Here is a 26,806-nt window from a genome sequence, read left to right on the forward strand (position 1 = left end):
AATATTTGTCCTTCTGTGACTGACTAAATTCACTCAGCATAATGCCCTCCAGATTCCTCCATGTTATGTTTCACGGCTTCATCGTTGTTCTTTATTGTTGCGTGGTATTCCATTGTGTGGATATATCATAATTTGTTTATCCATTCTTCCATTGATGGGCACGGAGGTTGTTCCCATCTTTTGCTATTGTGAACAGTGCTACAATGAACATGGGTGTGCATATATCTATTTGCGTGATGGCTCTTATTTCTCTAGGATATATTCCAAGGAGCGGGATAGCGGGATCATATGGTACTTCTATTTCTAGCTTTTTAAGGAAACGCCAAATCGATTTTCAAAGTGGTTGTACCATTTTACATTCCCACCGACAGTGTATAAGTGTTCCAGTCTCTCCACAACCTCTCCAGCATTTATTATTTTGTGTTTTTTGGATTAATGCTAGCCTTGTTGAGGTGAGATGATATCTCATTGTAGTTTTGATCTGCATTTCTCTAATGGCTAATGATCGTGAGCGTTTCTTCATGTGTCTGTTAGCTGCCTTCTTGCATTCTTAAATAAGCAAATTGTCATGTTGGAGAGGCCTCTGTGACCGTGCACTATGGGTGGCTTCCAGTCAAGAGTTATCAAGGAAGTGAATGTACTCAGTCCAACAACACTTGAAACGCAGAATCTTGGCAACAGCCATGTAATTGAGCTTGGAAGTGGATATTTACTCAGCTAAGCCTTCAGATCTCAGCATGGGCTGATACCTTGATTGAAGATTTTTGAGAGACTGAAGCAGAGGACTCAGCTAAGTCACACCCAGATCCCTGACCCACAGAAACTTTGCAATAATAAACACGTGTTGCTAATGCTGCTAAATTTGAGTAATTTTCTATGTAACAATGGATAACTAAAAATTCTCATTATAGATAATATTTTATTCTTCCATTCTTTTTTTTTTTTTTTACTTTTATGATAAATATATATTGGTGGTCCATGGTAGAATTCTCATTTTCCATACAGGAGACCTGCGTTCGTTTCCTGGTCAATGCACCTCGTGCACAGCCACCAGCCATCAGCGGAGGTTTGCATCTTGCTGTGATGCTGAATACGTTTCCGAAAAGCTTCCAGACTAAGATGGACTAGGAAGAAAGGCCTGATGATCTACTTCTGAAAATCAGTCAGTTTAATCCCTATGGATCACAGTTGTCCAATCTGCAACCAATCATGGGGATACTGCAGGGCCAGGCAACATTTTGTTCTGTGGTGTATTGGGTCACCATGCATTGGCAGGCTACTTGAGGGCAGATAACAACAACTATTAATTTTTATTTTAAAAAATGAATGGTAATAGCATACTATTTTCATTTTTTTCTACTTTGTATTTTCACTTAATGACGTATCCTGAATGTTACTCCAGAGTAGTATATATAAAGATATTTCCAGTCAGCTTGCTTGTGCATGCTCTCTCTCTCTTTTTGTAACTGTTGCATAGTATCACTTTGCACATATACCATCATTTATTCAACCAGACCCTGTTGTTGGACATTTGGGTTGTGTGCAGTCTTTTGGTATTAAAAGAATCCTGCAATGAATAACAATTACATCTTTTGTCTTTTTTTTTTTTTGTGGCCAGCATATATTTAGGATTGATTCATGGAAGTGGGGTTTCTGAATCAAAGGGAAAAGGCGTATGTAGTGTTGTAGTTTTAGACATATGTCCATAAATTCGCTGATAGTCGTCCCTTAAGAGGTGGAGCTCAGTTTCCATCCCTGTGATTATAGACCGTTCTTAGTGACTCTTTGCTGGCAAACAGAATTCTGCAGAAGTAATGGGATGTCAATTCCAAGTTTAGGTTATTAAAAGACTGTGGCTTCTGTCTTGGATACACTCTTTCTCTTGAATCACTCGATCTGAGTAGAAACCAGCTACTATATCATGAGGAAGGCTTGGGGAGGGGGAAGCCACCTACCATGTCATTTGGACAATTAGGTAGCCTAAGGAAAGGCCTACATGGTGTGGAACTGAGGCATGTAAGCAACCGCTGGAGTGAACTTGGAAGTAGATCTTTCAAGGCTTGCCAACAGACACTTGATTGAATTTGAAAGTATATCCTCCTCCAGTTGAGCCTTGGAGTGACTGTCACCCTGGCCAACATCTTGATTGCAGCCTCATGTGTGACTGAACCAGAATCACCCAGCCAAGCTGCTCCTGGATTTTTGATTCAGAAACTATGTAACAATAAATGTTTGTAGTTTTAAGTGGCTGTGGAGTAATTTATTATGCAGCAATAGATAACTAATATATGTAGTTTTGGTAGATATTGCCAAATTCCCCTTCATAGGGGCTATCCCATTTTGCTGTCTCACCAGTTTATGAGGATTCCTGTTTCCCATGGCCTTATCAACAGTGTATGTTGTCAACTCAGAATACTTCTCACAAGCTAATAGATGAGAAATGGTATCTCGATGTGGCTTTAATTTTTATTTTTCTCCTTGTGGTGAAATGAGTTCCTTTATGTGGTGTCGTGGATTGAATTGTGTCCCCCAAAAAATGTGTGTAGCAACTTGGCTAGGTCATGATTCCCAGCATTGTATGATTGTGTTATCTGATGTGATTTCCTTATGTGTTGTAAACTCTATCACTATGATGAGGTTACACTGATGAGGGTGACAATATTAGATAGTGTCTTAATGAAATCTTTTCTGAGATATAAAAGAGAGAAGCAAGCAGAGACACATGGGACCCTCATACCACCAAGAAAGCAGTGCTGGGAGCAGATCGCGTCCTTTGGACCAGAAGTTCCTGCACTGAGATGCTCCCAGACCAAGGGAAGACCGATGCATCACAAGAACCTTCCTCCAGAGCCGACAGAGAGAGAAAGCCTTCTCCTGGAGCTGACACCCTGAATTTGGACTCGAAGCCTACTGGACTGTGAGAGAATAAACCTCTCTTTGTTAAAGCCATCCACCTGTGGTATTTCTGTTGGAGCAGCACTGGATGACTAAGACATGTGCCCTTTTTCCTTGGTTCTTTGGAAAAACAGCTTGAGACGTTTTTCCCCTAAGCCCTGAGGAGTTACCTTTGCCCTAGTTTTCTACCTGAGAGTTTGTTACTTTTGTCCAGGTTGTTTGACATTTCCTGGGCAAGCTGTACACAACTTGACTTTTTGTCTAGTCCTGGGCTACAGCCTGCCTGTGATTAGTATGCATCTTGCAAGGATTGGTTAATAGTCTATGGAAATAAATGGACTATAGATTATGCAAATGAAGTGTCTGCAGCCTAATATGCAAAGGAAGTGTCTGTGAACTACCAAGAGGGGATTCATCAGTTTATGGCCCCACTGGGAAGGGCCATGCCTTGAAATTAACATGGAATTGTGTATATATATGTATGTGGGTGTGTATGTATATATATATATATATGTATATATGTATTATGTGTATATATATGTATGTGGGTGTGTATGTATATATATATATATATGTATATATACATATATATATATATATATATGCAGCCAGCCCCATGGAAGTTATTTTTTTTTAAGACAGAAAGAAGCAGAAAGAGAAGCAACAGGAAGAAACAGAAGGAAGAAAGCAGAAAGAAGGAGAGAGAAGAGAGAGGTGGCAAGGAAGCTCCTAAAAGAGCTGTAATACGGGTCAAGGGCTGTAACACTGAAGACAGCAAGAGGCCTGGAAGGGGCCTGGTTGCAGAGCCAGCAGTGATAGATGGCAGGGCCAAAACGAGCTGTCTTAGGCTGGGTTCTCTAGAGAAGCAAAACCAGTAATGCATATAAATATATATATAGAGAGAGATTTATATCATGGAAACAGCTCACGTGATTGTAGAGGCTAGAACGTCCCAAGTCTGTGGATCAGGGTAGAGGCCTCTCCCAAGTCACGCAGCCACAGAAGCTGGTGAGCCCAAGATCGGCAGGTCGGAGAGCAGGGCTCCCACTCACAGGCTGTGAAGGTTGACGAATTCCGAGATTTCCAGGCAAGACCACAAGTTTTCTCCTGATTCACGTAGCTGCAGGGGCTGGCAAACCCAAGATGGGCAGGTCAGAGAACAGGGCTCTGCTCACTGGCTGTGAAGATCAACAAATTCCAAGTTTGGCAGATAAGCTGACAGCTCAATTCCCAAGAACCAGAGATGAGATGACAGGAGGCAGCCGCATGATCCAGAGAGAGCAAAAAGCCAGAACGTCTGCTTATATTCAGATGCGGGCCACACCCCCAAGAAGATTCCCTTTCATCTGATTGCTACTCACAGTGTATTCAGTCATGGGAGTGATCACATTAAAACACTGAGAATCATGGCCCAGCCAAACTGACACACAATCTTAACCATCACAGGAGCCCATCTTGAGGGGGGCAAGAGGAGCCTGTCCTGAGGAGGCCAAGAGAAGCCTGTTCTTAGAGGACCTAGAGGAGGCCTGCATAGTTGAGAGGAGCTGAGAGAGCTTTCCTGTACTGAAAAAGGGAGACTTTGCCTACATGCTTCCTGATCTAGATCCTTAGTTGTAGCCTGTTGATCCTGATCCCAAGTTGTACCCTGTTCTTTAATAAACCACTTAACTGTAAGTACAGTTCATGAGTTCTGTGAGACATTTCAGTGAATTGCCAAACCCAGTGGGAGAGGGAAGAGTGCTGAATGGAGGGAGAGTGGCCGGTGTCAGAGACGGAGTGGTATAGCAGCTTGTAGAATGTGGAAATCTGGGATATATTTGACCTCTGCCTCATAGGAATTGGCTTTGTGCTGATTCTTATACTTAAAGTTGTTTGTACACTCATTATGAGGGAGACCTTCTTATCCTTTTATTATTTCTTTTTTACTGAGGTAGGTATACTACTACATAAGGACAGCTTCCCATCACTTTTAGGATTAAGAGCTAAAAGTTTTAGCAATTCCTACAAGGCTCTCCATGGCCTTGCCCTTTCCCATCTCTCCCATCTTCACTGGTATCACTCCTTGAGGCTAAGGATTGTGAATTAATCACTACTAGCCCTGGTGGGGAGCCCTCGTGGCACAGTGGTTAAGCATTAGCTGCTAACCAAAAGGTCAGCAGTTCGAATCTACCAGCTGCTCCTTGGAAACCCTTTGGGGCAGTTCTACTGTGTCTTACAGGGTTGCTATGAGTCAGAATCCAATCGATCACAATGAGTTTGTTTTTTTGGTTATACCTTTAGTCCGTGCCCTGGTGGCACAGTGGTTAAGAGCTCGGCTGATAAAAAGTCGGTGGTTCAGATTCACCAGCTGCTCCTTGGAAACCCTATGGGGCAGTTCTACTCTGTCCTATAGGGTCGCTATGAGTCGGAATCAACTCAATGGCAATGGGTTTTTTGCTTTTTTTATACCCTTAGTCCAAGGTCCCTAGGTGGCGCAAATTTTTTGTGCTCAACTGTTAACCTAAAGATTGGCAGTTCCAACACACCTAGCAATAACTCAGAAGAAAAGCCCTGGTGATCTGCTTCCATTAAGATTACAGTCAAGAAACTATGGAGCAGTTCTTCCCTGTAACACATGGGGTTGTCATGAGTTGGAATCAACTCGATGGCAACTAACAACAACAACAAAAACGCACCCTTAGTCCACCACCTATCTGTCAGTTTAGGCATTAACTTGTATGGATAATTGTATGGATAAAATTAACAAGAATGGGAATTCCAGAACACTTAATTATGCTCATATGGAAGCTGTATATTGTTCAAACAGAACAAGGGGATACTGTGTGGGTCAAGGGGATACAGCAGGGCTGTATCCTTTCATCTTACTTATTCAATTTGTATGCTGAACAAATAATCCTTGAAGCCAAACTATATGGAGAAGAACTTGGTAGCAAGATTGAAGGAAGACTTATTAACAACCTGAGAGATGCAGATGATACAATCTTGCTGGCCAAAAATGAAGATGACTTGAAGCACTTACTGATGAAGGTCAACGAGTACAACCTTCAGTACGGATTACACCTGAACGTGAAGAAAAAGAAAATCCTCATGACTGGACTGATAAACAACATCATGATAAATGGAGAAAAATTGAGGTTGCCATCTATTTCATTCTACTTAGATCAATGGTCAACACCCATGGAAGCAGCAGTCAAGAAATCAAATGACACATTGCAGTTGGTAAATTTGCTGCAAAATACCTCTTTATAGTTTAAAAAAGCAAAAATATCACTTTGATGATTAAAGTGGGTCAGACCCAGGCCATAGCTTTGTCAGTCGCCTCACGTGTATGTGTAAGTTGGACAGGGAAAAAGGAAGATAGAAGAATTCATGCATTTGAACTGTGATGTTAGTGAAGAATATTGAATATACCATGGACTGCCAAACAAATCAGTCTTTTAGAAGAAATACAACCAGAATGTTCCTTAGAAGCAAGAATGGCGAGACTTAGACTTAATTAGTTTGGACACATCATCAGGAAAGGCCAATCGTTAGAAAAGGACATCATGTTCGGTAAAGTATAGGCTCAGAGAAAACGAAGGAAACCCTTAATGAGATGGATTGACACAGTAGCCATGACAGTGGACTGAAACATATCAATGATCATGAAGATGGTACAGAACTGGGTAACATTTCGTTCCATTATATATAAGTCCCCATGAGTTGGAGCCAATTCAGTCACAACTAACAATATACCCTTTGTGCCTATCATCGCGGCTACACCATCTTAAGTACAAGGTATGCAATAAATATTGGTGTAATTGTATAAGATTAAATTGAGGTGAGATATCCAATTGCCAAATATAAAATTGATGCTTATGTAATTACTTAAGCAAAAAATGACTGCCAAAATGACAATTATGATTCAAAATTTTAGCCATTTATGCACATGAAATACCAGCTTGTTAGCATGCATTTTAAACAAATATCAAAACTTGATGCAAGATCTAAAGATTAAAATAGCAATTTTACTATTCCCTTTTTGCAGTAACAGTATTCTGTTTGTTCTTTTTTTTTAAATCAAGTGATTTTTTACCCCTCTGTAATCTAACCTCCTCAGTCTCTCCCTTTGTCTACCTGTTTTTTTTTCTTTCTGTTTTTCAGTCTTCCTTTCTTTGTCTCTCAGTCTCCCTCTGTCTGTCACCCATGCTCTGTTCCTTACTTTCCTACTTCTCTTCCTGTGTCTCTCAGTTTTTGCCCTTCAGTCTCCCATCTCTCTGCCTGTATAACCTCTTCTTTGCTCCTCAGTATCCCTGCTTTATCTGATTCTCTGCCCCTGATTGTCCCTCTCTCTGTTTCTCAGTTTCCTCTTCCCTGCCTCTACAGTTTCATTCTTCTTCTCCAGTAGGCCCCTACAACTTATTACTGCAGTTGTAATTTTCCCTAGGAGGATTCCTTATAATAATCATCAGCATAATTAAAGTTTATTATTATTGCTTACCACCACCCATCTGTCAGCTTGTCTTCATTTGTGTGTTGCTATGATCGTGGAAGCTGTGCCACCAGTATTTCAAATACCAGCAGGTTCACCCATGGTTGACAGGTTTCAGCAGAGCTTCCAGACTAAGAAAGAGTGGGAAGAAAGGCCTGGTAATCTACTTCTGAAAATTAGCCAGTGAAAATCTTATGGATCACAACAGAGCATTGTCCCACTTGCTTGTTTTGGACACATCATCAGCAGGGATCAATCAGTGAAGGAGGAAATCACATTGATGAAGTAAAGGGCCAGGGAGGGTAAGGGAAACAGTGTGATAGATTAACACAAAAGCCAAAATGATAGACCTAAACAGGCCCATCATTTGTGAGGATGACCTATGACTGAGGATGATGCAGACTGGGCAACATTCTTACTGTTGTACTTAAGGTCACCATGAGTCGGAGTTGACTGGAAGGCAGCTATCTATTATTGCTTTTCCCTTCTCTCAGCCCCCCAGTGAACTCTTCCATCACATTTGGCCCTCTCTCCATGAGTCTGCAAAGACTTGAGGGCACAATTTTTTCTTTTTCCTTTTGGTTTTCTCATAGTGGGTGGAATATCCAAGGAGAGGGCTTGTTGAGTTTCCCGGTATACAGTTATAGTTACAAACCACTTTTAAGTGGAATAGCCTACGAAGGATTGTACCATTCCAAATTCTTCCTGTTTCACCAACTGTAGTCTCCAGTAGAGGACGGTACCACTCCATCTTCTTCCATTCCTCTTTAAAATCTCTCTGCAAAAGTTTCCAACTTCCTCGTTTGTAACCAATCCGCCTTTCCGTCATCTCCTTCCCCCCTCCCTTCGCTGCTGCAGTGGTACAGCCCGATTTCCTGGCCCGGAAAAATAATATTCTTTAGCTTGTACGGAATTGACTGTACTCTCAAGATGGCGGCTCCCATATAGAAACAGTACGTAGGAGCAGCCATATTGCCCCCTGAACAAAGCCGGTGAAGTTGCGGAACGGTCAAACCGCCCAGTACTGAACCGCTCAGGCTCGGGGCAGTGCGCTTTGCTTACCGACAGGAACCGGGAGAGTTTACCAGTATGGATGTGACAGCGATCCCAGGTTAAGCCGAGATGGACGTTTTGGGACCTGATAACGGAGCTGCGGGTCAGAAGGGAAGTATGTGTGGTGAGTGATAGGTGAGTATGTGAGATTGCAGTGGGGGATGAGGGGTCCACGAGCGTCAGTAGTGGGAGGTTTATGAAGAAGTCATGGGAGGAGGAGGTCGATGGAATTAGTGTTGGGTTTATTCGGTGGTCAAGGAGCTATGTGATTAGTAGTTGGGGAATGCTGAGTCAGTAATGGGGCGTCTGTGGGGTCAGAAATGACGTGTACCTGAATTGTGTTGTAGGGATGACTGGAGTCAGTGATCTGGTGGGGCTCTTTGGGGAATCAGTGATCGGTGGAGAGGCTATGGCCTAAAGAATGGAGTGTCCGCGTGGTCAGTGATGTGATGGTGGGTAGTTCTGTGGAGTATTCAGGGATTTGGTGGGGTAAATATTGTGGCAAGTGTCTGATGGTTGTTGTTGTGTGCCTTCCAGTGTTTCCGACTCAGCCAGTTTACTAGCACAGGCAACTGTTCTTATAGGTCAAGCCCCTTCTCAGGTGTTTTCTTAATCTACCACTGGCCCTAAGTCATCCCCTTATCCTCACAGAAATGTCCATCATTTTAAAACAGGACCAAGCAAATCTAAAAGGATAGGATTATTATGAAAAGTATGATTTCAGTCCTGGCTCTTCCTAAGTTTGTTGAAATCATTTTATATTTTACTTAAGAAGCATTTATTGAGCTCTTCTGGGTGTTCAGAGACCAGCATGACTATTTCTCTTGATTGCTTCCCTGCAGGTCTGTTTTGATAGAGTCTGGGACATCCTGTATGAAAGAGTATCCCTGTCTTACTTTTTCTGAACAAGTTCAGTCCTGTCTGCATAACCTGTCCTGGGACTGAGAAGAATTTACTAAGTAAGTACCTTCCTGCATTGTGATGTAGTCTCTACTATCCTTGGTTCCAAACTATCACCACTTTTGTATTCAGACAACTGCACTGTTGAAAATCAGCCATAAAAATTTAAACAGGAAACATCTTAAAAATCAACATTTTAGTACCTGAATATTGCTTTGGCAGGAGACTTTGCTGAGTTGGGGGTAAAAATAAGGACTCTTGCTTGATTATTTGTGTTCAGCTGCTGGTTCTCTTTGGGGAATGAGGAAGTGCATTCCTCAGTTTTCCATCTGTTCATTCCCATTCTTATTTTCAGGGAACTGCTCTATCTGCAGTTAAATTTTTATAGTATATCCATATAGATCTATAATTATCACCTTATGATAACTCTACAAATAGAAATGCTGGTTCTGGGGGACAACAATCAATTGTTAGTAAGTCAACAAGAAACACTTTCATATCCATGTAGTTAAAAAGAAAAAATTGTCCAGGTTCTCTGTGCTCATTGTGCTCATCTTATAGTCACAAGAGGATTAAAGATTAATGTCTACTTCACATGGTGCTGGCTGATCCTTCTGGAAAACCCAAAAGAACTTCTCCTACAAAGTGGCCTGTTTATCCACCTGACATCTGGTGGTGGTTGTTTCTAGACTGGTGAATGTGGAAGCTGCAGGTCAATTCTGGCCTCTAAAGACTCCATTCTATCTCCCAGCTCTGATTCCTCAGGCCTCTGCCCTTTTGGAAGAGAAGCAGAAAATGACGAAGTCTCAGGTGAGTTACTTGCTTATTTTGTACTGGTTTTCCATATAATCATTTGCAGAAAGCTAAACATTAGGATTAGGGAAAATGTGTTGTTGTTAGGTGCCATTGAGTCGGTTCTGACTCACAGTGGCCCTATATACAACAGAATGAAACACTACCTGGTCCTGCGCCATTCTCACAGTCACTGCTATGTTTGAGTGCATTCTTGTAACCAGTGTGTCACTCCAACCCGTTGATAGTCTTCCTTTTTTTCACTGACCCTCTGCCAAACATGATGTCCTTTTCCAGGTACTGGTCTCTCCTGATAACATGTCCAAAGTACATGAGACCACATCTCGCCATCCTTGCTTCTGAGAAGCATTGTGGCTGTACTTCTTCCAAGACAAATTTGTTCTTTCTTCTGGCAGTCCACAGTACAGTCAATATTCTTCACTAATACTATAATTCAAAGGCATCAGTTCTTCAGTCTTCTTTATTCATTGTCCAGCTTTTGCATGCGTATGAGGCAACTGAAAATACCATGGCTTGGATGAGGCACACGTTAGTCGTCAAAGTGACATCTTTGCTTTTTAACACTTTAAAGAGGTCTTTTGCAACAGATTTGCCCAGTGCACTATGTCGTTTGATTTCTTGACTGCTGCTTCCATGGGCATTGATTGTGTATCCAAGTAAAATGAAATTCTTTACAACTTCAGTATTTTCTCCATTTATCGTGATGTTGCTTATTGGTCCAGTCGTGAGGATTTTTGTTTTCTTTATGTTGAGGTGTAATCCATACTGAAGGCTGTAGTCTTATCTTCATCAGTAAGTGCTTCAAGTCCTCTTCACTTTCAGTGATCAAGGTTGTGTCATTTTCATATTGCAGGTTGTTAATGAGTCTTCCTCCAGTCCTAATGCCACATTCTTCTTCATATAGTCCAGCTTCTTGCATTTTGCTTAGCATACAGATTGAATAAGTGTGGTGAAAGGATGCAATCCTGATGCACACCTTTTCTAATTTTAAACTAGTCAACATCCTCTTGTTCTGTATGAATGCCTACCTCTTGGTCTATGTACAGGTTCTTCATGAGCACAATTAAGGGTTCTGGAATTCCCACACTTTGCAATGTTATTCATAGTTTGCTATGATCCACACAGTCAAATGCCTTTGCATAGTCCATAAAACACAGTTAAACATCTTTCTGGTATTCTCTCCTTTCAGCCATGATCCATCTAACATCAGCAATGATATCCCTCATTCCATGTCCTCTTCTGAATCCGGCTTGAATTTCTGGCAGGTCCCTGTCAAGGTACTGCGCAACCATTTTTGAATTCTCGGCAGCAAAACTTTACTTGTGTATGGTATATTAATGATATTGTTTGAAAATTTCCACATTCTGTTGGATCACCTTTCTTTGGAATGGGCACAAATGTGAATCTCTTCCAGTGGGCTGACCAGGTAGCTGTCTTCCAAGTTTCTTGGCATAGACAAGTGAGCACAGCATTGCATCCATTTGTTGAAACATCTCAGTTGGTATTTCATCAATTCCTAGAGCCCTGTTTTTCACCAGTGCCTTTAGTGCAGCTTGGACTTCTTCCTTCAGTACCATTGGTTCTTGATCATTTGCTACCTCCTGAAATGGTTGAATGTCGACCAGTTCTTTTTAGTACAGTGACTGTGTATTCCTTCCATCTTCTTTTGATGCTTCTTGCATCATTCAATATTTTGCCCATAGAATCCTTCGGTATTGCAACTCGTGGCTTGTGTTTTTTCTTCAGTTATTTCAGCTTGACAAATGCAAAGCATGCCCTTCCCTTTTGGCTTTCTAACTGCAGGTCTTTGCACATTTCATTATAATACTTTACTTTGTCTTCTCGAGTTGCCCTTTGAAATCTCCTCTTCAGCTCTTTTACGTGATCATTTCTTCCATTTGTTTTAGCTACTGTTATTTAAAATAATACTCATCACTCAGATTACATTATTGTGTGACAACCTTAGTGAACATAATGGTAACATAATTACGATAGTCAAGGAATTAAATATTTTTTGGCTCTACACTTACCCAACTCCTTATTTTAATGCGACTTCAGTAATTTGTTGAGGTTTTCTTCAGGAATGTTTCCTGCATGTTAACGTCTCAGTTTTTAAAATTTTTTTGTTGCTATTGTGATTGGGGCATTTCATTATATCTTATAACTAGCTATTGCTAGCATCTAGAAGAGTTATTAGATTTAGGAGAAGCTAAGGTGTTTTTTTCCCCCCTGTAAAATGACGGGATTAGACTAATGATCTTCAAGATTCTGTCTGATATTTTATAATTCTCTAAATGTGGCTTTTCTCTCACTCTCTTTTTTATGTTGTACTTAAAAAGGCCTTCTCCACTGTATAAATAAGAATTCTCCCTTTTTTTTTTTAGTTATTTTTATGGTTTCTAGTATTATTTTAGAGTTAAAATTTTTGCCGCTCTAGAGTTTATTCTATTTTCCAAGGTAGAGTACAGCTCCAATGTTATTCATTTCCTATTGACTGTTCAGTTTCAGTGCTATTCATTGAATAATCCGTCTTCCTCCCATTTATTTAAATACCATCTTTATCATTTATTAAATCTCTATTTGTATTTAAGTAGGCCTCCTTATGGTTTACCTCTTCTGTTGTCCTGATTTGTCTGGCTCTTCTTGCTAAAGACAGGATTTTACATATTTTCTCCTGAAAACTATGATTCAAAGCTAGGTATAGGAATCTGTATTCATTTTCTAGGATTGCTGTGACAAAATACGACAACTGGGGGTGACTTTAAATAACAGAAACTTATTGTCTCACAGTTCTGGAGGCTAGGAGTCCAAATTCAGGGCATTTGACAAGGTGGTGCTCTCTTTGTCTGATCTAGGGGAAGATCCTTCCTTGTCTCTTTCAGCTCTGGTAACCTCAAGTGTTTCTTAGCATTCCTTCACTTGTAGATGTATCTTCACATGGTTGTCTTTACCTTGTACGTTTTTCTGTGTCTGTTCTCTTTCTTTATAAGGTGTAAAAACAGCTTGAGGGTGGTGTCTGACCTCCTCTAACTTTACAAGAGGTAAGGAGAACCAAGCCCAAGGCTAATTCCTGTGAGGTGGAGGTCAGACATGCCTCCTCTCTCCACCATCTCTACCAACTCTTACACCAACTGTCTCTCCCACGACACTCTCTACTGAGTTTGATAATTCATTGCAATGGCCACACACAACTCACAGACCATACTCACAGTTATGGGGTTTATTAGGGAAGTAACAGTTACAATTCAGGCTGAAGAACACTCAGGATACAATTCTTCCATCAGGATAGTCTCTCCCCAGCTGTGCTCACAGTCACGCCTCTCCTTGGCCCTCAGTCTCTGCCCAAAGGCACTCAGCTTTCTCTCCCCATGGGCTGGGAAGCCCACTGCACTGTCTCCTGCTGGGTCTCTGCTGCTGGGTCTCTCCTGCTGATCTCTCCTTCCTTGCTGGTGGTGGGATCCTCCTCTCTGCTCTGGAATTGGTCTCTTTTAAGGCAAAACTGACCAATCCCCTTGATGGACCCCAATCACCCATCACACAATCCCGCCCAGTCACCTGGGTGGAAGTTAGAAGACCATGGCTAGAAAGGCCATACACAAAAGTAATTAATCTCACTGCTTAAGGACAACACTCAGATTGGGTTAGGGTCCACCCTACTCCAGTATGACCTCATGTTAACTGATAAAATCTTCAAAGGCCATATTTCCAAAACAAGGTCATGTTCACAGGTACTAGGGGTTAGGGCTTCAACATATCTTTTTGAGGGAAACAATTCGGTCCTTAACAGTATAGTTTTGCATCCTATAGTAGAAATGATGAGTATGATTACTTCAGATTGAACAGGAATATACTGTTACAGGGGTTAGTATCATTCAAGGATGTGGCTGTGGATTTCACCCAGGAGGAATGGCAGCAACTGGATCCTGCTCAGAGGACCCTGTACAGGGATGTGATGCTGGAGAACTACAGCCACCTGGTCTCAATGGGTAAGGATGGTTTTCCTGCATAACTCAGTATTGTCTGGGCAAATGCCTTTCCTTTATCAATTGCTGACATTAGGCGGTTCCCTCACATACATAATGACTTTTGTGCCTTTCCTCCTTTTGCAAATGGAAGTCATTACTTTTCTGAGGCCCATCTGAACTGCTTCATTGTGGACCTCCTGAAACTGCACCTTCACTTCTTCTTTGAGTGCAGTCAATCCCAATTCCTCTGTGATTTCCATTTAATAGGGTATCCAGTTTCCAAACCAGATGTCATCTCCAAGTTGGAACAAGGAGAAGATCCATGGATCATAAAGAAAGACATATCAAATTGGATTTATCCAGATGAAAATCAGGCAGATGGGAGACAAGGGAAGTGCAATATCAGTTTGTTTGTTTTTTTAATTGATTGATTCCTGAGGCTTATGTTTCTACCCATATTGAAATCTCTTATTCTTCTCTTGTGCTGAGCATTTAGTAAGCATTCAACAAGTAATATGTCAAGTAATTGTGAGCCTTTCAGGGGAGAGATATTTCTGATTGAGTCTTTTAACATGTATATTTTTAATGCTTTTTATGAAAGGGACTTAAAGCCAATAGAGGCAAGAGCCTGCAGCTATAACTATTCTGAAAGATACATTTAAGTATTGATTAGGCCAGAGAAGGTGATGGTGAGCTGTTGTGGGAGAGAGTATATGAACAAAACCTTGGAGTTAGGAATAAGTATGGCTTTTTCTGGGAGAACTATGCTAGTTTTACTTGAGATGTATAGAAGGTAGTTATGGGGAGTAGTGGGGTTCAAGTTTGGTTTTAAGGTGTGAGTATGGATACTGAATTCACTTGCCATACCTTGGATTTTTCTGTTTTTTTTTTTCTTTTTTGTTACTTAAGAAAGTAGACTAAGGAGAGTTAAAGTGTTTTGAGGACAGTGCTGACCTTTCTTTAGATAGTGTTTCTTTAGACAGTAGTTAGGTATGCATAGCAAATGTTTATAAGATAAATGAGTTCAAAAGGTAAAAGTTTCTAATTAGGAAGTAAGGAAATGGGAAGATCCTAAAAGAGAAATCCAAGATTAGAGTGATAAGAACCCAGATGCTTTTCTATCTTCTTCAGTTGTAGTTTTTACACAAATATTTATTTTTAGAATCCTTGTCTATCTGTTCACCTGATCATCCTATATTCTTCTAAGAATGCTTGTCTCCATTCCTGTTTTCTGAGTTCATCGACTACTTTGGATCATCCATTTGTTCTACTTCTTCTGCATCCTGTTAACTATTCCTTATGACTGTTTGATTTTATCTTTCCTTCTTTTAGACAGGAAGAGTAGTCTTGAAACCCCCCAGCCATGTATTTTGGGGACTGTTTCCTTCCATAATAAGATACTAAAAGGAGTCACAAAGGATGGTCCATTGTACTCCATTTTAGAAGTCTGTCAAGGTGATGGCCAGCTGCAGAGATGTCAGGAAAACCAAGACAAACTTTTCAGGCAAGTCACAGTTATCAACAGGAAAACAGTGACTGAGGAGTCAGGCTACAAGTCTGATGCATTTGGAAAACTCTTTCAAGAATGCATAGATCCAGCTACTTCAAGACAAAGATTCCATAAATATGCATTTGAAAAGAACTTGAAACCTGATATTGACCTACCTAGTTGTAATAAAAGCAATTCAAGAAAAAACCCTGATGAGAGTTTTGGATGCAGAAAATCACCCAGCCACAGTGCATCCATTTCTAAACTTGAGAAAATTCACAATGGAGTAATACCCTGTGAAGATAATCAAGGTGGACACATTCTCAGCAATAAACAATCTTTTATTCAGCATGCAGGTGTTGAAACTAAAGAGAAAACCTGTTTATGTATTACATGTGGAAAAGCCTTTGCTAAGAAGTCACAGCTCATTGTACATCAAAGAATTCATACTGGAAAGAAGCCATATGATTGTGGTGCATGTGGAAAAGCCTTTAGTGAGAAATTTCACCTCATTGTACATCAGAGAACTCATACTGGGGAGAAACCTTATGAATGTTCTGAATGTGGAAAAGCCTTCTCTCAGAAATCATCCCTCATTATACATCAGAGAGTTCATACTGGGGAAAAACCATATGAATGTAGTGAATGTGGGAAAGCTTTCTCCCAGAAATCACCCCTCATTATACATCAGAGAATTCACACTGGAGAGAAACCTTATGAATGTAGAGAGTGTGGGAAAGCTTTCTCCCAGAAGTCACAACTTATTATACATCATAGAGCACATACAGGAGAGAAGCCATATGAGTGCACTGAATGTGGGAAAGCCTTCTGTGAGAAGTCCCATCTCATTATACATAAGAGAATTCACACTGGAGAGAAACCCTACAGATGTGCTCAATGTGAAGAAGCCTTTAGCAGGAAGACAGAACTCATTACACACCAGTTAATTCATACTGGAGAGAAACCCTATGAATGTACTGAATGTGGCAAGAGCTTCTCCCGGAAGTCACAGCTCATTATACATCAGAGAACGCATACTGGAGAGAAACCCTATAAATGCAGTGAATGTGGAAAAGCCTTTTGTCAGAAGTCACATCTCATTGGACATCAGAGAATTCACACAGGAGAAAAGCCTTATGTGTGTACTGAATGTGGGAAAGCCTTCTCTCAGAAGTCCCACCTCCCAGGGCATCAGCGAATTCATACAGGAGAAAAACCTTACATATGTGCTGAATGTGGAAAGGCATTTTCTCAGAAGTCAGACCTTGTTTTGCATCGCAGAATTCATACTGGGGAAAGACCCTATCAATGTACTGTATGTGGGAAAGCCTTCATACAGAAGTCACAACTTACTGTACATCAGAGAATTCATACAGTATAAAAGCTATAAGAATGAACTGAACACAGAAAAGCCTTCAGTATTAGCTCAAGCTTTAATAAATATTAGAAAACTGATGAAATTCATGAGTTTGGGGCAAAAACCTCAATAGATAAAATTCTGCAACAGAAGTCATGTTTCTAGTGTGGTGATACTTAAGTTTTTCAGCAAAGATGATGGAAAATAATTATATAAATGAAGGACATTTTCATCATGGCAGGTAAAACTTTTTTAAAATTATGAACTGAATTATCAGCACCACAGCAGAACAAATTATATATACAGAGTATTGTCAAGTTACATATTCCTGATCATACCATATAATCATAATATTTGACATTACTATTTGCCTAGCATAATTATGGCCATACAGTAATTCCCTATAAAGTACATGAAGAAATTTTGAATAGAAAAGCACCAATTCCTAGAAACTACACTCTAGGAAGGGGACTTTTGTATGAACCCTAAAGTTACTTGTAAAATTCTTCTGGTAGAAAGATGGAAAGATGAGTTGATCAGATTCAGTAAAAAACACATTGCCGTCAAGTCAGTTTCAACTCATAGTGACCTCCAGGACAGAGTAGAACTGCCCCATAGGGCTTTCAAGGCTGTAATCTTTACAGAAGCAGACTGCCATATCTTTCTCCCGCAGAGTGGCTGGTGGGTTTGAACCACTGTCCTTTTGGTTAACAGCTGAGTGTTTAACCACTGCACCAGCAGGGCTCCAGATTCAGTATAGGTTATCTGTATGTATTTTCTCATCTCAAGCATACAAGTTGACCTGTATCTCTGGAATGACCCACATCTTGAAATTGGTCCTTCTTGACTAGGTCTCCCCTTTACTTTGCCCCACTGAGAGCTTGATTTGGTGGAAATACTTTGGTACTGAAGCTGGATGGTCTTAGGTTTCAATCCTGGTTCAATCACTAACAGGTTGACTTCAAGCAAACCACTTTACCCATCTGGATATTTTTTTCTTACTTGTAAATAAAAGTACAATATAGAGCACATTTTCAATTAACAGTAGTTCTTTTTATCTTTCCTTTCTATTCTCCTGCAACAGGATGCTAAGACTAATGTGTAAAAGCCCATCTGAACTTGCTTTGCACTCCAGATACTCTGTTTTGATTGCTGTTTTACTGTGTTTAACCCTGGTGGCTTTATTCTTGTCATTTTAATGTGGCTTCTTTTACTTTTTATTTTATTTTACATACACTTATATAAATTATGGTCCTTGCACATAAAGGCCTTGTCTAATGTCTCTTCAGCTCCTGCTGATCCCTGTCCTGCATCCCCAGTTGTTTTTCCTGAGAACCAAGGACCCTTGCAGAGGAAAATATTTGGAGTGGGAAGTTATGCCTGCCATGGATTTGAAGACCTGATGTCTCTGAAATTCTTTTGCCCTCTTCCCTATGGGTCCATTTATTCCTCCATGAGCAGCTTCAGATGAGCACCTCTGTTGGAGGTGCCCTGTAGGAGAGCACACTGGCAAGGATGAGGGCATCTGTGTGGGTAAACATGGTGTCTGGCCATAGTTCCTGCTTGATTCCTTCACATTTCCTGCTCACTTGATACCCTTCCTGCCTGGATGAACTGTGTATTCTGAAGAGCCAGGGCCCCTCTGTGTAAAAACTTGTGTAGGGGAGAAGGCACACCTGACAGCAACGTGGGACTCTGTGTGGGCAAATTCCTTGGTGTCATTGGCAACAGTGAGCAGAGAACATTGACAGATACAAATTGGCCATCTACCTGGGAAAGAAGGCCTAGAGACACATTTCTAGGTGGAGCAACTACTCTGAAAGTTTCTGACAGAAGATGGTACAACTGCCCCTTATGAAGGCATGAGAAGGACAAGGGATCGTCATGTTGGGACCACAGAAATTTTGTGAAGAGGAAGTTCTGTCTAGTAATAGATACTGAAGTTATGTAATTGTAACAAAGATTCAAAGTTTCTACCTTCTCACAGGCCTTCTATTATTCCCTTCCACTGTGACAGCCCTGGAGAACTTCATTGATCTGATAGTTGGTTTCTATAAGAATTCCACCTCATACCTAACACTTACTAGTGTAACACTTCACCACTTTTATTCAGCATTATAGTAGAGCTAGCTAGTGCATTGATGCAAAGAAAAGAAAAATAACAAGCATAAATATTGGGAAGGAGAAAGTAAAATGGATATTACTTTCAGATGACAGAATTGGATATAAAAATGCTGATTAAGTATTAACTATAAAGAGTTTGTTGCTTTATACAATTTTAATATTTTTTAAAAACTAATTTTATATACTAGCAACAGAAAATTTAAATATACCATTACATTAGCATAAAATACAAAACATTTTGAAATGAGTCTAATGGTGAAGTACAAGTCCTCCCCGTAGAGAATTATAAAATATTGAGAAATATTAAAGAAGACTTTAAAAAATGGAGGCCTATACCAAGTTAAATGACTGGCATAGTAAAAAATTCAAAGATGTTAATTTTCTCTAAAGTGATTTTTATATTTTTTGGGGTGGGAAGGAGAAATCGAGAGCCATAAATCAATTCATAAATACTGAGCTAATTTTATTACTGAGCAGAAAATTACCTGGTAATGTGAAGGTAGCCAAGAACTGGTTACAAAGGTGTAGTGGATTTTCAGCTCTGTATTTTTGGAATTAAAGTTACAGTCATACATCACCTACTTTCAATAAACAGTAGATTAGATATTCAGCTCTTGTCAATAGTTACTTTGAGCTTACTCTAACATTCTTTTTTTCATAATTCTTTATCAGACTTTGACATTGGTTGATTTATTTGATATTCTTATTTACAACGCAAGTTTATATTGTTCATTGATAAATTTTGTGTGAGAGACACAGGGAAGTATAAAAGCATCTTGAACAGCAGTCATTCCTCATGGGGTTTTAGAGATTTCTGTCAAACATGATTTTCATCATGTTGATGGGAAAAATAATTTTGTATAGCACTGTAGTTTCAATGTCCATTTTGGCATTAGTAAGCTGACTCATTTTTTATTCTCTTTCTTCTAAGTTACCAGGGAACTCACTTGGCAGACATTGGTCAGAGAAATTTATCGTTTAGTCAGTGTTTGGTCAGAAGTTGTACTTAAGCTCCTTGTGCCAGTGACATTTTTTGCCCTCTATTGATGAGTCTGTGTGTGGATTGGGGAATGCTTTTGAGTCTTCCTCACTTCCTTCTTTGATTGTTCCTCCATGAGTGAAGCCCAGTGCATGCTTATAGCCTTCCTGACCCACAGATTTTTTTTTATTGTATTTTAGATGAAGGTTTACAGAGCAAATTAGTTTCCCATTCAATAGTTTGTTTATACACAAATTGTTCCATGGCATTGGTTGCAATCCCTGGAGTGTGTCAGTACTCTCCCCATTACCACCCCAAGTTCCTCATTTCCATTTGCCCAGTTTTCCTGCTCCTTCTTCCTTCTCATCTTTGCTTTTGGGCATATGTTGTCCTTTTGGTCTTATAGATGATTGTTCAAAGGAGCACTTTCCTCAAGTTTGTTACTATTTATTTATAGACCTATCTATTATTTGACTGAAAGGTGATCTCTGGGAATGGCTTCAGTTCCCAGTTAGAAGGGTGTTTAAGGGCTGTAGTCTCGGGGATTCCTCAAGTATCTCTCAGACCAATAAATCTTGTCTTTTTTTTATGAATTTGAATTTTGTTCTACATTTTTTTTTTTTTTTTTTTGCCCTCTAACAAGGACTTTGTATTGTGATCCTGGTCAGAGCGGTCAGTAGTGGTAGCTGGGCACCATGTATTTCTTCTGGTCTTAGGCTGGTGGAGGCTGTGGTCCTTGTGGTCCATTAGTCCTTTGGACTAATTGTTTCCTTGAGTCTTTGGTTTTCTTCACTTTCCTTTGTTCCAGACAGAAAGAGACCAATAGTTGTATCTTAGATAGCCCCGCACAAGCTTTTAAGACCCAGATGCTACTCACCAAAGTAGCGTGTAGAATGTTTTCTTTATGAACTATGTTATACCAGTTGACATAGATGGTCCCCTAAGACTATCTGACCTACAGATTTGAATGTGTTCCCAGAAGGGCTGTTTCTGATTGTCTTTATTATTTTTTTCTGATTCTCTCTGTTTAACTTCTGGCTGCTCTGCTATGTCACTTTTTGCTGACTATCATGGAGCTGCCATCCCCTCTTAATTGCACTCTACCAACATCTTTATGCTTTTGAAAACACCCCTAGGCATACATTTCTCCACGCTCTGTTCCAAATAAAGTTAGTTCCCTCAGACAGAGCTGTGGGACTCTCCATCCTTTACTTCTGCCCTTGGCAGAACCCCTGAACCACTGCACAGATCTGGGGGCTGGGGCAGTGCCCTGATTCTCTTGGAATGACGCGCCTGCTGTATGAGTGGGCACTGGGTGAGAAATAGTAGTCTCTGGTCTTCTTGGCCTGCCACTCCTAGCATGGAATCTCTGCACTATGAGTGGATTGTGGGGAGTGTGATTGGGGCAACAGTATTCTCAGGTTGTTCCCTCTGGGGAAGGCATTTTGCTGTACTAGTGGGGACTGGGTGGGGGAAGCAAACCCCAGACCTCTTGTCTATGTCCACCCAACATGGGGTTTGGGAGGATGAGAAATGATGACTCATGCCCCACTTGAGGTGAAACTGTGACTCTAGATTGTGAACTAGGAGGAACCAAAGCCCCTGTTTTCTTGGCTGTACTGACCAGCATAGAGTGCCTGGAGTAGAGATTTCATCACACGGAGCTGGGCAGAGGGCTGAGAGTACTTTGTGGCTCAAATGCCCCAACTTTTGCTGTCCTTATTGAGATTTAGGAGCCCTGTTCGTGCAGTGGTTAAGTGCTCAGCTGCTAACCAAAAGTCAGTGGTTCAAACCCACCAGCCTGTCCATGGGAGAAAGATGTGACAGTCTGCTTCTGTAAAGATTACAGCTTTGGAAACTATGGGGCAGTTCTACTCTGTCCTGTAGGGTCGCTATGAGTTGGAATCAGCTTGATGGCAGTGGATTTGATTTTTGGTTTCTTGAGATTTAGCATATTTTGAATAAATACTTCTTAATTTGCTGTATGTCTTTATGACAACTTCTTGAGAATTTATAATTTTCACCAGTTAAATGGTTGTTTTGCTGGGGAGAGTGTATGCCAAGCTCTTCACACTGCCAGAAGTCAAGAAGCCCTGGCTCCCTTTTGTTTAACAATTCTTAACTCAATTTTTCTCTCTCCTCTCACATTTTACTATAAGCAGCAAGAAGAAATCAGGTATTAACTCTTTGCTTGGATATCTCCTTAGATATATATCCAGGCTTGTCACTTATTCTGCTTTTCAAATAACTGTAGCACACAATTTTGCTAAGCTTTCTGCCATCATATAACAAGCATCTACTCTTCTCCAGTTTCCCATGATATGTTTCTCATTTCCTTCTCAGTTCTCACTGGCACAGGCTACAAATGTAGCTATCATTTTCCTTTAATGTGATGTTCTTTTTCAGCATTGAGGGAAACTTCAAATAGTCAGTGCTCTCTGAAAGCTCAGTTTTCCCTCTTTTCTGTTCAGTAAGTTCATTTTTGACCACTCTTTCTGCCTCTGTCTCTCTCACCCTCTTTCCTTTTCTCTGTCCTTCCCTCTCTCTTATTTTCTCTTTAATTAAAGGAGAATGAAATCCAGACTGAATTAAAAAATAACCCTCCCCAACTACATGGAACTTACAATAAACACTAAATATAAGGATACATTAAGGTAAAAGGTAAGAGGATTGAAATAATATACCATGCAAACACTATCAGAAAGAAAGCTTGCGTCTTGTACTATCAAAATGGACCTCAACGCAAGAAACATTACTAGAGATAGAGAGGGGCATTTTATGATAATAAAATGTTCAATCCACCAGCCTCAAAAATAAGAAACATAAATTGGCAGAACTAAAAAGAGAAATAGACATAATCCACAATCATAGTGGGAAAATTTAACATGTTTCTCTCAGTGATAGAGAAAACAGACAAAATCAATAAAGGTTTAGAAGAGTTCAATCATATGATTAACCAGATTGATCTAATCAATATAAATAGTTCACTGACTGCACTCAACAACTGTTGAATAATACCCCTTTCAAGTGCATACAGAACATTTACCATTCTCAACAAATTCCAAAGAACATAATTCACATAGTATTTTTTCTAACTACATGTTAATTAAGCTAGAGAGCAATAACACAATGGTGTCCAGAAAGTCGCCATACATTTCTATTTTAAGCATACTCTTTGATATAACCCACGAGTCAAAAGAATCAGTGGAAATGCAAAAATATTTTGAATTTAATGATAATGAAAACTTGTGGGATGCAGCCAAACCTGTAACAGAGGGAAATGTATAGCAATAAGTACATTTTAGGGAAGAAGAAAGTCTGCAAATGTCTAAGCTTTCATCTCAATACATAAGAATAAATAAAACTGAATTAAACCCTAAGAAAATAAAAAGGAAGTGATAAAAATAAGAAGATAAAGAAATAGAAAAAATAGGGAGGAACAAGAAAACAAAAATATTGTTGATTGAAAAGAATAATGCATTGGTAATTCCTTGAAAGAAATATGTCACAAATACCCAATATAAGCAGTGAAAAGGAGGAACATTACTACAGAATCTACAGGTATTAAGAAGATATTAAAAATATTAATATCTAACACCATATACGAAAACTATCTTGAAATAGATAGTGGACATAAATTTAAAGCTAGAAACTATAAATTTATAGAATAAAATACGGCAGAAAATACCTGTGATCTTGAGTTAGGCAACAGTTTTTCAGGTAAGACATAAAATCACAAAAAATCAAGAATTCATTATAATAACTTCTGCACTTCCAAATACATTGTTAGATAATGCCCTAGTTACATGCTCCAATTTCATCCTGCTCAGTCTGCTAGACTGGGAATCAGCCATTTCTCCAAGGAGCACTGACTCATTTTACTGGGAAATGGTATTTGAAAACCTCAGTCTGGGTGCTTGGGTTGCTCATAAGCAGTGAGGTGTCATTGTGTCTAGACCACTGTCAGTGGACTTGGTAAGGGGACAGGACATATTTTTAAAATTATGAGTTTATACTGGCATCTCCTATTAATATTTCTCATAAATTCTTTGGTATTTTACTAGTATCTCTTTCATATTAACACTGAAAATGTTGGTTTCCAACCTCATTAGCAGAATTACATAATTGGTTTATCCTATAGTATGCCTAAACCATTTTCAAGTTGTCAACATCAAAATTACTATAATAATAAAGCTACAAATGAACAAAATCCATTCTTATGTTGAGACCCTAGGTTCAATATTGTTCCATTTCAATGGCTATAAAAATTCAACCAAACTAAAAATAATTACATTGGAAAGTTAAAAAGCAAACAGTGTAGGTGTTCAAGGGGGTTGTCATATATCATATGTTCTGTGAAAGCTCAACTTCCCCTTCTTTCTACCCACAAAATTCTCTCTCTTTTTTCAGTCATGTTTGCAGTTAAGTTCTTGACATACTTTTCCATGTAGATTCCTAATTCCTTTCATATTCTGGGTGTCATTTGTATATTGTGATTACCAGCTCCATATTATAATATTTACTGGTCAGGAATTTCTTTTCTATTCATGGAGATGGGAGTTGCACCTTCTTCCTGGGCCAGTGAAAGTCTTGAGATTTGAGTCCTTATCCATGGTAGCCCCAGCTGAGAACATTTAATAATTGATTGAGGACTTCCTGTGGTGCATCATGTTGTGATGCAAATGGAAGATTCTGCATTCTAATGAATTGTACTCTAACTGGGTTAGAGAGGTGTTGAAAATATTGTATTTCTGACTAGATGAGAAGACTGAAACCTCACAGAATTCTCTGAGAAGTCACTACTTCACTGTCAAACAGCCAGTCTTGAAAATATGAGGAATCTCAGGTAATCCTTGAGACGGCTATCTGGAGTCTTCTTCAGCCTCCTCAAGGAGCGTACCTCTTTCACATCACCAGGAGTTTCATAACCTTGCTGGTAACAGGTAGCACACCCATCATGGCTTCTCTCCTCACCATCAATGCATGCATGTTACCATACCCTCCCCTTGGAGTCTTTTCACCAGACAAAACAAGAGAGCATCTTCACACAAAGGCTGATATTGAGATTTTAAAGACAGGTAACTTCTTTGAGGGTCAGCACAAATTTTCCATCACCCAAGAGGAGGGGGGAGTTTTCAACTCCTTCCCTTTATACGTAAAAGACAGTTAAGACATCACAAAAAGTTATTAAGAAAAAAAGATTGTCTTTAACTCGTTTCTTGTATTCCTAAGAGAAAATTAAGACATCACAAGGAACAATTTAGTATACATTAATCAGAAGTAATAATTCAAACCCAGGTATTCTGATTCTAGTGTCGACACTCTTAACTGCTACGTTATGTTGCTCCTTGTGCCTCCCTCTCCCTTCTATATTCTGCACAATTGTCTTGCAGACTTCACTCTGAACTAGTTAGTTCATGATTTGTGTTGCCTGCACAAGGGTGCTGTTTATTTACCAACCTTTATTGAAAAGATCTCTGTATTAGTTTTCTTGGACTGTTGTAACAAAATACCACAAACTGGGTGGCTTAAAAGAACAGAAATTTATTCTGTCATAGTTCTGGAGTCTAGAAGTCTGAAATCAAGGTGTCAGCGGGGCCATTTTCTCTTTGAAGGCTCTAGAAGATCCATCCTTGCCTCTTCCAGCTTTTCGTAGTTGCCTGCAATACTTGATTTGGTTTATATATGCTTCAATCTCAGCTTCCATCTTCACATGACATTCTTCCCTGTGTACCTGTGTCTCTTATAAGGATATCAGTCATATTAGATTAGGATCCCCCTAATCTTAAATTGATTACATCTGCAAAGACCCTATTGCCAAATAAGGTCACATTCACAGGTACTGGGGGTTAGGGTTGTTTTTGATGCCTTTCAATTCTGGTGTTGGTGAAGAATATTGAATATACTGTGGACTGCCAGAAGAATTAATCTATCTTGGAAGAAGTACAGCCAGAATGCTCCTTAGAAGGGAGGATGGCGAAACTTTGTCTCACGTACTTTGGGCGTGTTATCAGGAGGGACCAGTTCCTGGAGAAGGACATCATGCTTGGTAAAGTAGAGGGCGAGCAAAAAAGAGGAAGACCCTCAAGGAGATGGATTGACACAGTGGTTGCAACGATTGTGAGGTTGGCTCAGGACTCAGCAGTGTTTCATTCTGTTGTACATAGGGTCGCTATGAGTCGGAACTGACTCGATGGCACCTAACAACAACAGGGATTAGGACTTTAATACAATTGTCGCTCAGTATCCGTGGAGGATTGGTTCCAGGACTCCCTCACAGATAACAAAATCCATGGGTGCTCAAGTCCCTTATATAAAGTGGTGTAGTATTTGCATTTAAGCTATGCACATCCTCCTGTATACTTTAAATCATCTCTAGATTACTTATACCACCTAGTAAAATGTAAATGCTATGTAAATAGTTGTTAGACAGTACTGTATTGTTTAGCGGAAACTCTGGTGGTATAGTGTTTAAGAGCTATGGCTGCTAACCAAAAGGTCGGCAGTTCGAATCCACCAGGCACTCCTTGGAAACCCTATGGGGCAGTTCTCTGTCTTACAGGCTCGCTATGAGTCGGAATCGACTCAGTGGCAGTGAGTTTTTTTTTTTTGTATTGTCTAGGGATTAATATGACGTGAGGCAAACAATGCTCAAATGAGTGTTGAAGAGAGACTGAGGATCTGTGAAATGGTGGGAGGCTACAGCAGGGTATGCCTACACATTATTTCATTCTCGTGGATTCAGTGTAGTGCTCAGTGC

The 26,806-nt window shown here is 39.9% G+C and overlaps 2 protein-coding genes across 2 annotated transcripts in view; both read left to right on the top strand.

Moving 5' to 3' along the window:
- The window catches only part of LOC101356331 (zinc finger protein 300), a 52,593-nt gene extending 35,008 nt beyond the window's left edge, over positions 1 to 17,585 (top strand). Inside the window, 2 exon segments of the mRNA XM_023739135.1 lie at positions 13,141 to 13,144; positions 15,958 to 17,585. Of these exon segments, the coding sequence (XP_023594903.1) occupies positions 13,141 to 13,144; positions 15,958 to 16,967 (1,014 nt within the window). The 3' untranslated portion in view covers positions 16,968 to 17,585.
- LOC105756722 (zinc finger protein 300) lies at positions 9,297 to 15,460 on the top strand. The gene is made up of 4 exons (XM_023739136.1): positions 9,297 to 9,378; positions 10,071 to 10,129; positions 13,992 to 14,118; positions 14,365 to 15,460. Exons 2-4 carry the CDS (start codon positions 10,115 to 10,117, stop codon positions 14,526 to 14,528), a joined length of 306 nt encoding a protein of 101 aa, XP_023594904.1. The 5' UTR covers positions 9,297 to 9,378; positions 10,071 to 10,114; the 3' UTR covers positions 14,529 to 15,460.
- Positions 17,586 to 26,806: the final 9,221 nt, after the last annotated feature.

Source organism: Trichechus manatus, unplaced genomic scaffold (assembly GCF_000243295.1).
Source record: "Trichechus manatus latirostris isolate Lorelei unplaced genomic scaffold, TriManLat1.0 scaffold00130, whole genome shotgun sequence".
NCBI classification, from domain to species: domain Eukaryota; kingdom Metazoa; phylum Chordata; class Mammalia; order Sirenia; family Trichechidae; genus Trichechus; species Trichechus manatus.